Raw genomic sequence first — 12,876 nt, 5'->3', positions numbered from 1 at the left:
GATCTCTATCAGAGTCTATATGCCTCTGTGCAAAAATCTTTGATGTTTAAAGCTCAGCCCATACACACACACACACACACACACACACACACACACACACATTAAAAAATGGGAAGATGGGCAAATGTTATGGCATTAAAGGATGTCATGCCAAGCTGTAGGCTTACCTGGCCTAGGTTCACAGGTCCAAGAGGCCCACTGGCACAGCAGCACTGGGATCTTCCTTTGCAGATATTTACTCAGCTGGGTCATCAATTGGAGCATATCGGAAAAATTAAATTATTACATTGAGTTAGCTGACATAATTGTTTGCAGAAAAATCTTCTTCCACAAATGTTGCCTCATCGTTAGTGAGCCTCTTAATTGACCACATCTAATAAGTTGCCAAAGGCAATCAAGAAATCATGTTCTTAATGAGAGGAAATGTTTGAAAAGATTTAAGCCCTGAACCCCAATTTATTATTATATTAGCTTCCTGCCGTTTATTGAGTGCCTTCTGTGTCTTCAGCGTCAGTCCCCACAACAGCCTGGCCCAGTAGATCTTCTTATCCCCCATTTTACAGATGAGGAGATTGAGGCTGAGACAGGTTAGGAAATTAGCCCAAGATCACTACACTATTGGCCTGTCAAAGCCCTTTTTCTCCACTAAGTAAGTCGCATGCGTGCGTGCGTGCGTGCGTGTGTGTGTGTGTAGGTGGAAGGAGCTAAGCTGGGTGAACATCAAGGTAGTTGAATGATCTCTCACACAGAAAAAAGAAAATTACCAAGCACTTACCAGATGCTGGTACTGTGTGGGCACTTTCACATATATTATTTAATACACAAAAGGTGTGTTTTGTAAATCAAGGTGATTACATGCAGAAAAACATGGTTCTTCTCTGGCTATTTTAAAATGTCTATTAATACAGTCCTAAACCAAATCTGGCCTTTAAATAGTTGATAATATTTTTAATGTACTTACAAATTTAATCTGAAAATGTATTTTAAGTAATTCTCTGTAGTGCCTTCTCTTGATTTGAGGTGCATGGTGGGAACCAGCAGGTACACGATGAGAAGGATCGCTGTGAATGACCCGGGTGGGGAGCACGTGGGTGATGGGGGTCAGCTAGGGAACCTGGGGTCCAGTTCACACAACCATGAGCCTGGGGCTTAGGTCATCTTGGTGATTGGTGAGCCTCTGCAACAGAGAGAGTGCTACTCTAAGCTAGATTTTTAAAGTTATTCTATAAATCAGTGTCTGAATAAAAATCAAGCCATATCCCTAGGAAGGATGTAGCTGTCTTAAATAACATGGTTCCAGATATCTCATTTTGGCACCCGAGGTTTAAGTTCGTTTTTCTCCTGTTCCTGGCTCTTTAGAAATTACTGATGATGTGTGTTCATTCTCGGAAAGCCCCATTTCCCTTAGGAGGCTGGTAACAACAGTCAAACTTGAATCCACATCAGACAATTCCTGAGAATTCTTTATAACCTATTCTCCACCTTATTGCTAGAAATAAGTCATGCCTTTCACATTATTCTAACGTCTCATTTAATTTCATTTTAATCAATGAAATTCTGCCATCCTCAGTAAAAGTCTATAGGGAGACAGAGGTAGAAATGAGATGCTCCATTGTTATCCATGGTTATTTATGAGTGGAAAAGTGAAGGTGATTTTTGTTTTGCTTTTTTCCCTGCTCTGAGCCTTTCTGAATGTTCAGCGTTTTTAATGAGAGAGAGAGAGAGAGAGAAGAAAATTGATTGGAAAATAAGGAAGGCAGCTGGTAAACGGGTGTGTTCAGGACGAACGGTACCTTACTCCTTTAAATGAGGGGTTGTTTATATCTTTGTGTGCATTTTTACTGCATTCCTCAAGCAAGTTTTGTGATCAGAACCCAAAGACGACTAAATCCTGAAAATGGGAAGCAAAAACCTTGACCAGAGAAAATGAATGGAAGGAAAATTTAAATCCAGTGGTAACAACTTGGAGACAGGCCAATTCAGACAGCAAGGCCAGAGGTCATAGCGATTTTTGTATGAACCATCTCTCCTGGATATCTCCAGCAAAGAGTGCTGAGAAAATAAAAGCTCACATCCAGATTCATGCAAACCTTAATCCAGCCATAATTAGGAAGGACTGTGACTCCTGGGAAAAGAACTGCTCAGAAACAGTAAACAGTAAGCAATTCCCCAAACACTGGAAACAACCTCTTTTTTTTCGCTTGGTGAACAGCTGCTCATGGTTGAGAATTACATCATATTCAGTTAATTAAGTCACATTTTCTGCTCATTAAATTGCTTCTCTTTCACATGATGGAATTCAATACTGTACTTCAGGGTTTCATGATATAAAGATCACTGTGGATTCCAGGTGTCCTACCAGCTGTATATACACCCGTGAATTACTGGACCTAAAAAAACAGAACTTATTTCTTGAGTAAAACTTTTTCTCCAAGAATAAGATGAGGTAAATCTTGAAACTATTACTCCAGCCGTAATTTGCTCTTCAACCGAACTATTTGGACATAAGTTATCTCTGTTCCTTTGGCTAAACTGTAAGGTTGGTTTGAGGTACTGACCTCTGGACATTGTTTTTCAATGACAGTCATTTTTGCCTACTTGTGCAAAATGCACACATTCTCCCAGACAGACCTTTGTCCTGACAGGCCTGTCTGTATTTGAAGATGCAGCTCTCCGGTGTCACACACATGTGGCTGCATGCTGGCCTCTAGTTGGGCGACACCTCTGTCCACTGTGCATGTGCGGCCGTCATTGGGAGTTTTAGCCAACCAGGCTTTCACGGTGTTAAATCAGTGTGAATTTGCTGCTGGTGGGAGAAAACCTTGAAGAACGAGAAGTAATTAATGGTGGCCCTCTTGCCACTTAACTGAGCTAGATCAGAGGGGGCGTCAGACGATCCCTATACTTGACCACAAGTCTTCCCAGTAGCTATGCAAGCTTAGTTTTAGGGTCGCTGTTTCACAGATGAGAATGGCCAGGCTCGGTTTACCTGTGCAAATCCATGCACGTGAGAAATGGTGCCTGACCGAAGCCTGTGCGTTTTCCCCCTTACCAGACTGCCTGGTGATTCATGGATTCACAGAGTGCCTAAGAGCCTGCGGCCGGGGAGAAAACCCAGCCCTCACTGGTAGAGGACCTGTTCCATACACCTCACTTCAGTTATTTTTTCCAGCCCATTAATTAGCTGATACCTGTAATGGCACTGCTCTGTTGGAATTAAGGTGTTGCAAACATTACCTCTGTATTAGTTGCTGGTGATCGTAAAAATAAGTAAATAAATAGCCCAAACAATACTGAGGCACAGTGGTCCTTTAAACCGTAGCACAGTTTGCTGGGAAGTTTTAAATTAGTCTCTCCCTTAGTAGAAAAAGTAAATTCTCCAAAGCATAAATTTATTGATAAGTTTGTTTATACTACAAGAGACTTCTGTGCTTTCCTAGAGGATTCATGGGAAGTTTGTTTAAATTATAAGTTGTTTTAGTACCTGAAAAAATGTAACCTTTGAGGCTGAAAGTTATATGAAACCGATTAGCAGTGTCTGGCGTGTCTCACTGACCAAGCTGTCCTTCTGTGTTTTAAGAACCAGCTCCTGGCTGACCATGGACATAATCCCCTCATGAAAAAGGTTTTTGACGTCTACCTGTGTTTTCTTCAAAAACATCAGTCTGAAACGGCTTTAAAAAATGTCTTCACTGCCTTCAGGTCATTAATCTATAAGGTACGTTGTTTCACCAGGGAAGGTCATTCTTGATTCTCTCCCATTCTCCTGTGTCTATCTGGAGCTGAACAGAGCACTAAACTCTCTGGGTTCATTTGCTTCCGCATGTCCATGTAGTTTCCCTCAACGTTCTATGAGCGGAGAGCGGACATGTGCGCAGCCCTGTGCTATGAGATCCTGAAATGCTGCAACTCCAAGCTGAGCTCCATCAGGACTGAGGCCTCCCAGCTGCTGTACTTCTTGATGAGGAACAACTTCGACTACACTGGCAAGAAGTCCTTTGTCCGGACGCATCTGCAGGTGCGTGTGCTTTAGCTTTCCAGGTCAAGTGTGCTGTGAGGAATTATGTTTTAGCAGGAGAATTTTGAGTGTCATGTCTACCAAGTTACCTCGGTGTAAGTATTGAACGATCTGGCCTCTAGATGGAAAATTCAAAAGTCACATTTACTGGTTTTATTTATTTCATCTTCCACATTGTAAGATTTGGGCCCAGGATGTGTTTCTATTGGTAAATTGACATTTAAATGTCAAATCAATGTTTGACTGACCGAAACTCTACTGAGTAAAGATTTATAGAACCTATGAGAGGATACCTCATAGTAAACATCTTAGATAAGACGCAGAAAGCCCAAAGTGGCTCTTTTCTGTCTTCCTTCTGTTGACACACCTGCCATCCCTCCAGAGTTAGTGTCTCAAATTCTCTGCTCTGTGAACCAGGCCAGATACTGAAAAGTCTTATATATTTTTGTAGACTTTCTTTTTCTACAAACACATATAGGAGCACCTTCTCCGTCTCTGTACTTACTCTTTTTTTAAAAAACAAATGTTTATTGCTTGCAAACTGTGTGCTGGGATTCATGGATACAAGCATGAACAAAACAGGACCTCTCCTGGCCCTCACAGAGTGTCGTCTACTGGAGGACAGACAGACACTGAGGCCTTTGTGCCGTGTGCCCGGTCCCCTAACAGAGGAACTCGAGTGCCCCAGGGAGGGGACCAGGGGGCTTCCCATGGGATGTGAAGTGTGAAGAGGGGTTCGGGGGTGAGCATGTTCCAGGCCACGCTTGCACCATAGGAAAGGGACCATCCAGGGGACCAGAGAAGGTCCTTACAGTGGAGGTGAGCGTATGGGTGAGAACAAGTTGAGTGGCAACGTTGCACATTGGAGGGATCGCCTGGACTCCAGGCTGAGAATGGATCAGGGGTCAAGGCCTTAGATCGGGAGACCGCGGGGAAACCATGGTTAAATTTAGGCCGGAGAGGATGACATCCTGGGTCAGGCGTGGTGAGGTTAGAAGGGAGAGGAGATTGAGTTGACAGTACTTAGTGACTGATTATACCTGGGTGTGGTGAAGGCAAAGGATGAGAAGGGGGATGGGGGGAGGGGCATGGTCCACGGTTTAGCTGAGTAACTGGGTAAAGGTGGTGCTATTTATAGACCCCCCAAAAAGACAGATTCCCCCACTGCATAGTTAATATGTACATGTTTTAATAATAAATGCAAAGGACAGTCCACTTACTGAATATTTAGTACATACAAATTCAAGCCAAAAACCAAAAAGGTAAATAATAAGGTCTTCCTTTTTATTAGAGAAAGTGATAGGTAAGTAACCATCCAAGTGATATGGGCTTATCTGATTCTCATTCCTCTACACTCTCCTGATTAGCATTTTGATGTGCAACCGAGATGGAAGGGTAGCAAAATCCCCTTCTGGAATAATTCTCGGAAGGGGGAAGATGACTCAGACGTTGTTTCCCACACGGGCGCGATCCTTGCTCGCAGCTTCCCCGTTGCCCCATCCTCCTGCACATCCTAACCAAAGCCAGGAGCTGAGCCTGGGGCGTCACTTGAAGGTGAATTGATTTGCTCACGTTTGTGTGTCCCTAAGGTCATTATTTCCGTCAGCCAACTGATAGCAGACGTTGTTGGCATTGGGGGAACCAGATTCCAACAGTCGTTGTCTATCATCAACAACTGTGCCAACAGTGACAGGCTCATCAAGGTGGGTGGCCCGGTCTCGTTTTATGTTTTACCCTCAAAACTCAGCCTCATCATCTGATATGTATGCAGACAGACAGAATGCAGCTTAAAGCCCCGTGTCCCCCTCCACCCTTGTTTCAGCACACCACCTTCTCCTCGGACGTGAAGGACCTGACCAAAAGGATCCGCACAGTTCTGATGGCCACGGCTCAGATGAAGGAGCATGAGAATGACCCCGAGATGCTGGTGGACCTCCAGTACAGCCTGGCCAAGTCCTACGCCAGCACCCCTGAGCTCCGGAAGACGTGGCTGGACAGCATGGCCCGGATCCATGTCAAAAACGGGGACCTGTCCGAGGTAGCCCCGCAGGCCTGTCCGTCCGGGCTTTTGAGAAAACAAATTGTGCCCCATTCACTGAAGGAAGCCAGTTATGAGAAAAATTTCCCAGTAATTCAAAGAAGCCAGTTAAAAATATGTGATACTGTAAACAGTGTTGGGCTCGGGGTTCCTTCAAGGTCATCTAAGCATTTTCACAATTTACAGCACTGTAAGGGGATGTCTCCATCACAAGAGAGCATTGTTTGAAGGCTCTTAGAAAACATCCATGCTCACGCAGGTGCCTGCTAGTTAGGTGCACTCAGTTTCTGCATCAAAACTCCTCTCTAGATCTAAAATTCAGCTATTTTATGATAAAATTAGATTTCCCTGTATCAAAGTCATCACAGGGCATTGCTTTTTCCTGTCTGAGGTAGTCAGTTTCTGTCTGTAGTCGTGGCAGATGTCAGAGCTCCCTCATGGACAGAGCTGCACAGTTCAATAAGCGACAGCATGGCGGGGGCAGAGGGGGAGTGTGGGCTCCAAGGCAGACTGGATCCTGGATCCAACATCGACTAACTCGGTGACATTGAGCCAGTTCTTAACCCCTCTGTGCCTCTATGACATCATCTGTAAAATGGGGGAAATTAAGGAAAACAGTAGGCTCTAAGGCGGGTTGTATTCATGTTCCCATGAAAACTCTGCTCAGGGTTCATGCCTGAGGCATTTAGGTATGATTAACAGTACTACCAAAGAAGTGTGCTTTTACTTTTAAACCTCTCTAACTGCTTAACTTAGTAAAATTGTGTTCTAAAGCTGAAAATTTTGTGTAACTATTTTTACCTATTGATTATTCAAAGAGTCCATTCTGTTTGACCATAAGTTTAATCTAAAATATACATTAGCCATAATAAGAATGAATTACATACTGTTAGTAGTAGTAGTATTTTTATCATTCTGACAAGAACCAGGGCTCAGACCTTGGAACCTTATGGTAGGTTCATTTCCAACAGCTAGCTCTCTTTGATGTTTTGTAAACCATGGCAACTTGGTGAAAAGAATTTATTTTTATTTTTTGTTTTGTCTTAAGGTGTTTATAATGTTATCCATTTACATAAAATAATATTTTCATTTAGACTTTTTGGAAAAAGTTATAACTTCATCTCTGAATGCACATGCCTTTTCTTCATATGATCCTCTTTTCCCTTTAAGAGAAATAATGCTGAAATTTTATAGTAAGAAAAAATGCTTTTTAAAAATCTTTTACATTTAAATTTAATAATTTTAAATAGAAATAGGTCTTAGCAAATTTACTGCCATTTGTCTCAATTCAAAGTTTAAAAATTTCAATTTATTTGAATTGTTCTACTTTTTTCAAAAGGTAAGATGTCAGCCATTAGAAACACTAGTTGATGCCTTGAGATCTAATATAAGTACATATAGTCATTAGATTTCTGTTTGTGAGCATTGTGCCATGCTTTATAATTGGTGATTCTGAAACATGTCTTTTGTTATAGGCAGCAATGTGCTATGTCCATGTCACAGCCCTGGTGGCAGAATATCTCACACGGAAAGGTAAGAAACGATTCGTGGGTTTTGTGAAATAAATATAAAATTGCACAAAGCAGCAAAGACAAGTGAGAGCCATTAAGAAAGATTTGGATGTGGGGCATTTCTGTGTGTGTGTGTGTATGTGTATGTGTACACTATATTCATTGTTTTATTCACTGGCGTGACATTTGCTTGATGTGGTAGGCACCGCAGAAATGCAAAACAAAAGTAGGTGGCATTCTGTCGTATAACCTCTTATTAATAGCTCCATATTGCAAAAACTAGTTAATGAGCTTGGCATCTGGGAGTCCCTGACCAGCCAGTCTCCAGCTGAAAATATTTTATTTTCCCTTAAGATAGTTCCCACCGGAACTGTTTATCAATCAAAAGGCAGCTGTAACAGGAGGTGATCAGACAGTATTTTCTGGAGCACAGCCCGGTCGGCTTTGCTGTGTGTGAAGGCAGCTTGCAGGCTGGAAACCTTGCTGCCCCGTGGAAGGAGCTGGCAGGAGTGAGTGCCGCCCACCTGTGTGCTAAGTGCTTGTTCCCATGTTAGCAGGCCACAAGTTCTGTCACGGCTCCTCTGGTTAAACACCAGCTGCTCGTTTCCACTTCAAATTTGAGAACACGGGGCTTTTAGAACGGCCAGTTGTGTTCATGTGTGTACTGGAGCACGGCTGCACCAGATCTGGCTAATTCCTTCACAATGTGAGGAAACCACAGATGGCCAGGTCAGGGAATTTCTATCTTTCTGGTACAGCTGGCTCTTTGGAATGGAATTTAAGGGCATCTAGGCTTGTCATACGTCAGAGCTGGAAGGAGAAAGAAACCAGGGAGGGGCTCCGTATTCTCTTACTGCCAGCACGATTTCCTGTTGAGACCTTCTGTCGGGTAATACATCTCCTCACGTTTAGAAGCAGACCTAACCCTCCAGCTGGAGCCGTCCTTCCTCCCCTCCAGCCACAGCATCTGCCAGAGGAGGCGCCGGGGAGGTGAGCTGAGAGCGGGCCGGCCGCCCCATCCCTGTGACCCTCAGACGTGTGGGGTTTCTCTTTCAACTCTGCTGGGATGGCCTTGGCTCTCCTTCCCTCCCTTCCTTTCCTGGCCTCTCTGGTTTGATGGCAGGCAAGGAGAAGAAAGCACTTTGGCCACCATTGTCGTTGTTCCACCAGAGCTGAGTTGTATTTTTAAATCTACTCTGTAGCCAAAAACATGGATGGTTGGATTTTATAATTTTGCTTTTTGTACACTCATGTATCCTCAAGCTCCCAGGTTAGTGCTTTGCATAGGGGAATCTTTGTCTCCATGAAACAAAAGCAAGGCAAAAGCTGGACATTGGCAGAGATGCTAGACAACCCATGAAGGGGCTGGAAACCTTGACCATGTGCAGCAGAAACATCTCTGACTTTAGGGTCCACTCTTTCAAGACTTGATTTCAAACTCCTCTGTGTTCCTTTTTTTCCTGAAACATGGGAGGTCTCAGTTCAGGTTTTGACTTTTGTTTTACTGTAAGCAGCAATCTCAGTAGAGTAGGAAGACATTTCAAGTCCTTTTTCACTTGATCGTTTTTGCCCAGCTGACGTTGTCCAAGTGACATGAAACTTTCCCCAGTGACTCCATGGGAGGAAAGGCCTCTCCTTACCCCTCAGGCTGCTGACGTGGAGCCAGCCAAGGCAGCCCCTCAGCTCACGGCTGTGGCCATCGAGTCACATCTTGGTAGACCGCTTCCTGCAGGAGAAGGGCGAGTTCTAATCTGAGTTCTGGGTTATCCCAGCCAGAGTGGGTGAGATGACAGCTGGAAGGAAACAGAGTTGTTTTTGAGTCTGTATTTCTCTGATTGGCTTTGGCTTCTTTATTTTTCTTGGTATCTGAGCATGGGTCATTTTACCAAATCAAACTATTGTTGTTATTACTTTGCTATTAATTTTATTCAATACCTATTTCAGTTTATTTAAGGATTACATACATTTTAATAAAGGTGGGTGAAAAATAAAAAGGGATGAGAAAAATAAAAAAAATTGAGGGCGGTGAGGGTTAAATATGAGGAAGCGAATGAAGGAAAGCACACAGTGGCGCCCAGGCTCCCCGTGGGAATGCTGGCCTGAGACGCAAGAGATTTCAAGATCGGTCCTCATTCAACCCAGAAACAAACAGGGCAGGAAGAACCCTCGCGGTTCATCCACTCTCAGGTTGATAGCTCCAACTGTCTGTCCCCTGCTCTCTCAATTCTAGGCATGTTTAGACAAGGATGCGCAGCTTTCAGGGTGATTACCCCGAACATAGATGAGGAGGCCTCCATGATGGAAGACGTCGGCATGCAGGACGTCCACTTCAACGAGGTGAGCGCCGCAGCCCGCAAGGGCTCCAGTCACCCCAGTGTCTCGGGTGCTGCCATTCACCCGCCCCTGCACCAAACTGGGATTTTCTGTCTGCAGCTGCTGTGTACACACTTCACTCTAAGATAATTCTCCAGAACACTGAAACTGAACAGTGAAAGTTTCTGCCATTCCCATTTCCAGGAACTCCTCCTTTTCTCTGGAGAGAGTTTTGAGGCGCTAGTTAACAGTGAAGTGAGGCTGAGAGCTTGAACACTTGTGGTGAAAGGCCCAGTATTTTGAATCGTAAAGTTTCTCATTCTTTGCAGCAGTTAATTTCTCTGGTTCCTGGGTTTTATTGCTGTTTTAATCTGACTTTTAGATCAGTGCCTCCAACACAAGATATCTCCCCAATGTCCCCAAACATGCAAGGCCATGAGAGGACAGACTGGGCTCAGGGGCAGAGCAGCCCCTGTCCAGGCCCCCAGTTCCCTGCCCCCACTTGAGTGCTGTCAGCCAGGGTCTGTGCACCGTGAGTAGATAAGACCACCCTTGCCCACCCCCCGTAGAGACCAGAAAGTTTGACTTTAGATCATTGTAGCAATTTTTGCAAGTTTCTTGCCAAAACAGGATTACCCTGCAGCCACTTAAAATCTGAAACTAGAGAGTTCTGAAATACAGCTAGGAATTTTGAACAAATGCCAATTTTCTGTGTACCTTTCCTGAATTTCCTCTTCTGTGAATATCTGCCAGAAGAGTTCTTCATGTGTGCCTGCCTCCCCTCACCTAGAGCAAAATGAAACAGTCAAGGGAATGCTTTTTAATCCTGTCCATCTTTTAAGGAAAGATAGTTTTCTGTTTCTTCATGTGGAGAGAAAGAACAGAGAAAGGAGTAAACGTCTTCTGCCTGTGTTATACTTGTGTTTATGATGTGCAAGTCCTGCCATTAATATCAGGACTTTTGATCATGTTCATGCTGGTAAGTGGGGCCCACGAGCAAACATCCTTCGTGACACTGACCATCCATGAATCAGCAATTCTCAAAGTATGGTCCTGGGGTCCCCGAGACCCTTTCAGGAAGTCTTTAAGGTCCTTACTTTTCAAATTGAATGTCTCTGTGAGGCTGGATTTTCTTTGTCTACATCACCCAGAACAACATATTGAAAAGATTGAATGCAGAAGCAGAGACAGGAATCCAGGCTTCTCCTACGAAGTCAGACATCAGAGTTGCAAAAAATGTAAAACAATGCCACTCTTCTCCTTAATTTTTTTTTGAAAATGTTATTTTTTCTTTAAAAGTGTTATTTTCATTAACATGTAATAGGTTTATTATCTTAGTTTAAAGTAATAAATCTTTTTACTTTTTTTTCAGTTTTCATTCCTGATATTGTAAACATTGAGAGATAACACCCATATATACAAAGGTTCTCAGCTATTTTTAAAGAATTCTCAATAATGTTTATGCTATATAAAGGGACCTTAAGCCTCAAAGGTTTAAGAACCACTGCCAAAAATTGTCTAGTCTCAAATGACCCTCTAAATTAAAAATTAACTGTGAGAAAGAAGGATAATATATTGAGTGATTTCACATTTAAAAATTAAAATAATTTTAACCAAAATACATAAAGTTCTCTAAGTATTCTGAAGGGGGAAAAAAAAAACCAGTTGGTTATTACATGGTCTTAACAGTTCAGCGGTTTCTCCACCTTGAAATGCCTGGCCCAATGGTAATTTTTCATTTTTTTACTCTGATGTGTGTGCCTGTCCCTTAGGCAACAAGGCCCGCACGCTCTTCGCTTCGAACTCCTCGCTTCAAGGAGGGTTTGCACGGGGTTTTTGCCTGAAAAGAGGCTTGAAGGCATTGTTTCCTTGGAGAAACCACCCTTGTCCCCCGCTGCCCAGTCAGTCCTCCGGAGCGCAGCACTTTGTTTAGATTCGATAAGGAAAACAGCAATGCCAAGAACAACTAAAGATTAGAAAGTAAACAGTTCTGGGTAACCTGTCCTCAGGAATGATAACATGAAGTTCAGGTTTGCTCATCAGATTAAGTAATAGGCTGGAATAGTCTCTGCAGCCTAGGCAATGAGCCCTGTGAAATCAAGGGCAGACTTGATTGGGGAACTTTGTGGATGGCACCCACTCTGAGTAATAACTGAACATGTGACAGGGATAACTTTATCAGTTATTTTCAGAATATGGATTTTCCACCCTGTCCTTGAAGTGTAAAGTTGGTAAATCTTTAACAAGGTCCACAGTACACGACAATCTATCCTGATTAGGATGTGGCACAGGGGGTTGGAAAGCCCCGAGCAAGCCCTGCACATTAAGAGTGAAACTAGCCAGCAGTGAAAAAAGAACGTGTTCCAAAAGTCACGAAAGCAGAAACTGCCACGTAGTTTTTGCTTTGGCTCTCAAGATGTTTCAAGAAAAAGGGAAAGTCGAATATGTCTGCCAGGGAAGGAGTTTTGGGGAAAGCTGATGGGAATAGGTGTAGGACAATAGTTTAATAAAAATCATTGCCCTTTTAATGTGCATTATTAGACATATTTAACTGTCTAAGGTGCTCTCCTAACATGATTTTAGAGGCACTGCCTAAAAATGCACAGTTCTCCTAGGAGGAGACCTCAGATGCGTTTTTATTGGTAGCAATCCATCTTCCTTGACTGATCTAAAGAGCGAACTCCCCCGCAGCTGCTTTTGATTAAAGAGAAACCTTCCATTCCTGTTTACATTTTGTTTCACAACTTGGAGCCTATGCAGATTGAAGAATTCTGAGTTTCCTATGGTGTCAAAATTCCATGCAACCCATGGTGTTTTGAGATTCCCCCCTCATCCTCCCACACAGGCAGGGTCCTAAAGGAAATAGGTAGCACTCTCAGAAATTGAAGCAAGTCTAACGAAGGGACTATTTGAAAAGTTTGGTCAGGGTTTAGGGAACCAACAAGGAATATGCCGAACCCTGGAGGTTAGCAACAGCTGGGTTGCCACTGTCAGCC

General features: G+C 43.3%; 1 protein-coding gene across 23 annotated transcripts in view; it reads left to right on the top strand.

The window, feature by feature from the left end:
• Positions 1-12,876, top strand: part of DOCK9 (dedicator of cytokinesis 9) — a 291,607-nt gene that overhangs the window by 250,291 nt on the left and 28,440 nt on the right. For 15 of the 23 annotated variants that reach the window (XR_003682501.2, XR_003682502.2, XM_028497260.2 and 12 more), the window contains 7 exons: positions 3,581-3,718; positions 3,836-4,018; positions 5,608-5,721; positions 5,841-6,056; positions 7,532-7,589; positions 8,480-8,557; positions 9,798-9,904. Coding sequence is in view for 21 of the 23 variants with exons in the window: in XM_028497260.2 (XP_028353061.1) it covers positions 3,581-3,718; positions 3,836-4,018; positions 5,608-5,721; positions 5,841-6,056; positions 7,532-7,589; positions 8,480-8,557; positions 9,798-9,904 (894 nt within the window). In the remaining 2 variants the exon portion in view is untranslated. The remainder of the gene's footprint in view (positions 1-3,580; positions 3,719-3,835; positions 4,019-5,607; positions 5,722-5,840; positions 6,057-7,531; positions 7,590-8,479; positions 8,558-9,797; positions 9,905-12,876) is intronic. The other 8 variants (XM_028497264.2, XM_028497261.2, XM_024123202.2 and 5 more) reach the window with 2 other exon arrangements.

Source organism: Physeter macrocephalus, chromosome 13 (assembly GCF_002837175.3).
Source record: "Physeter macrocephalus isolate SW-GA chromosome 13, ASM283717v5, whole genome shotgun sequence".
Lineage (NCBI taxonomy): Eukaryota > Metazoa > Chordata > Mammalia > Artiodactyla > Physeteridae > Physeter > Physeter macrocephalus.
This window is presented reverse-complemented; position numbering and strand designations above follow the sequence as displayed.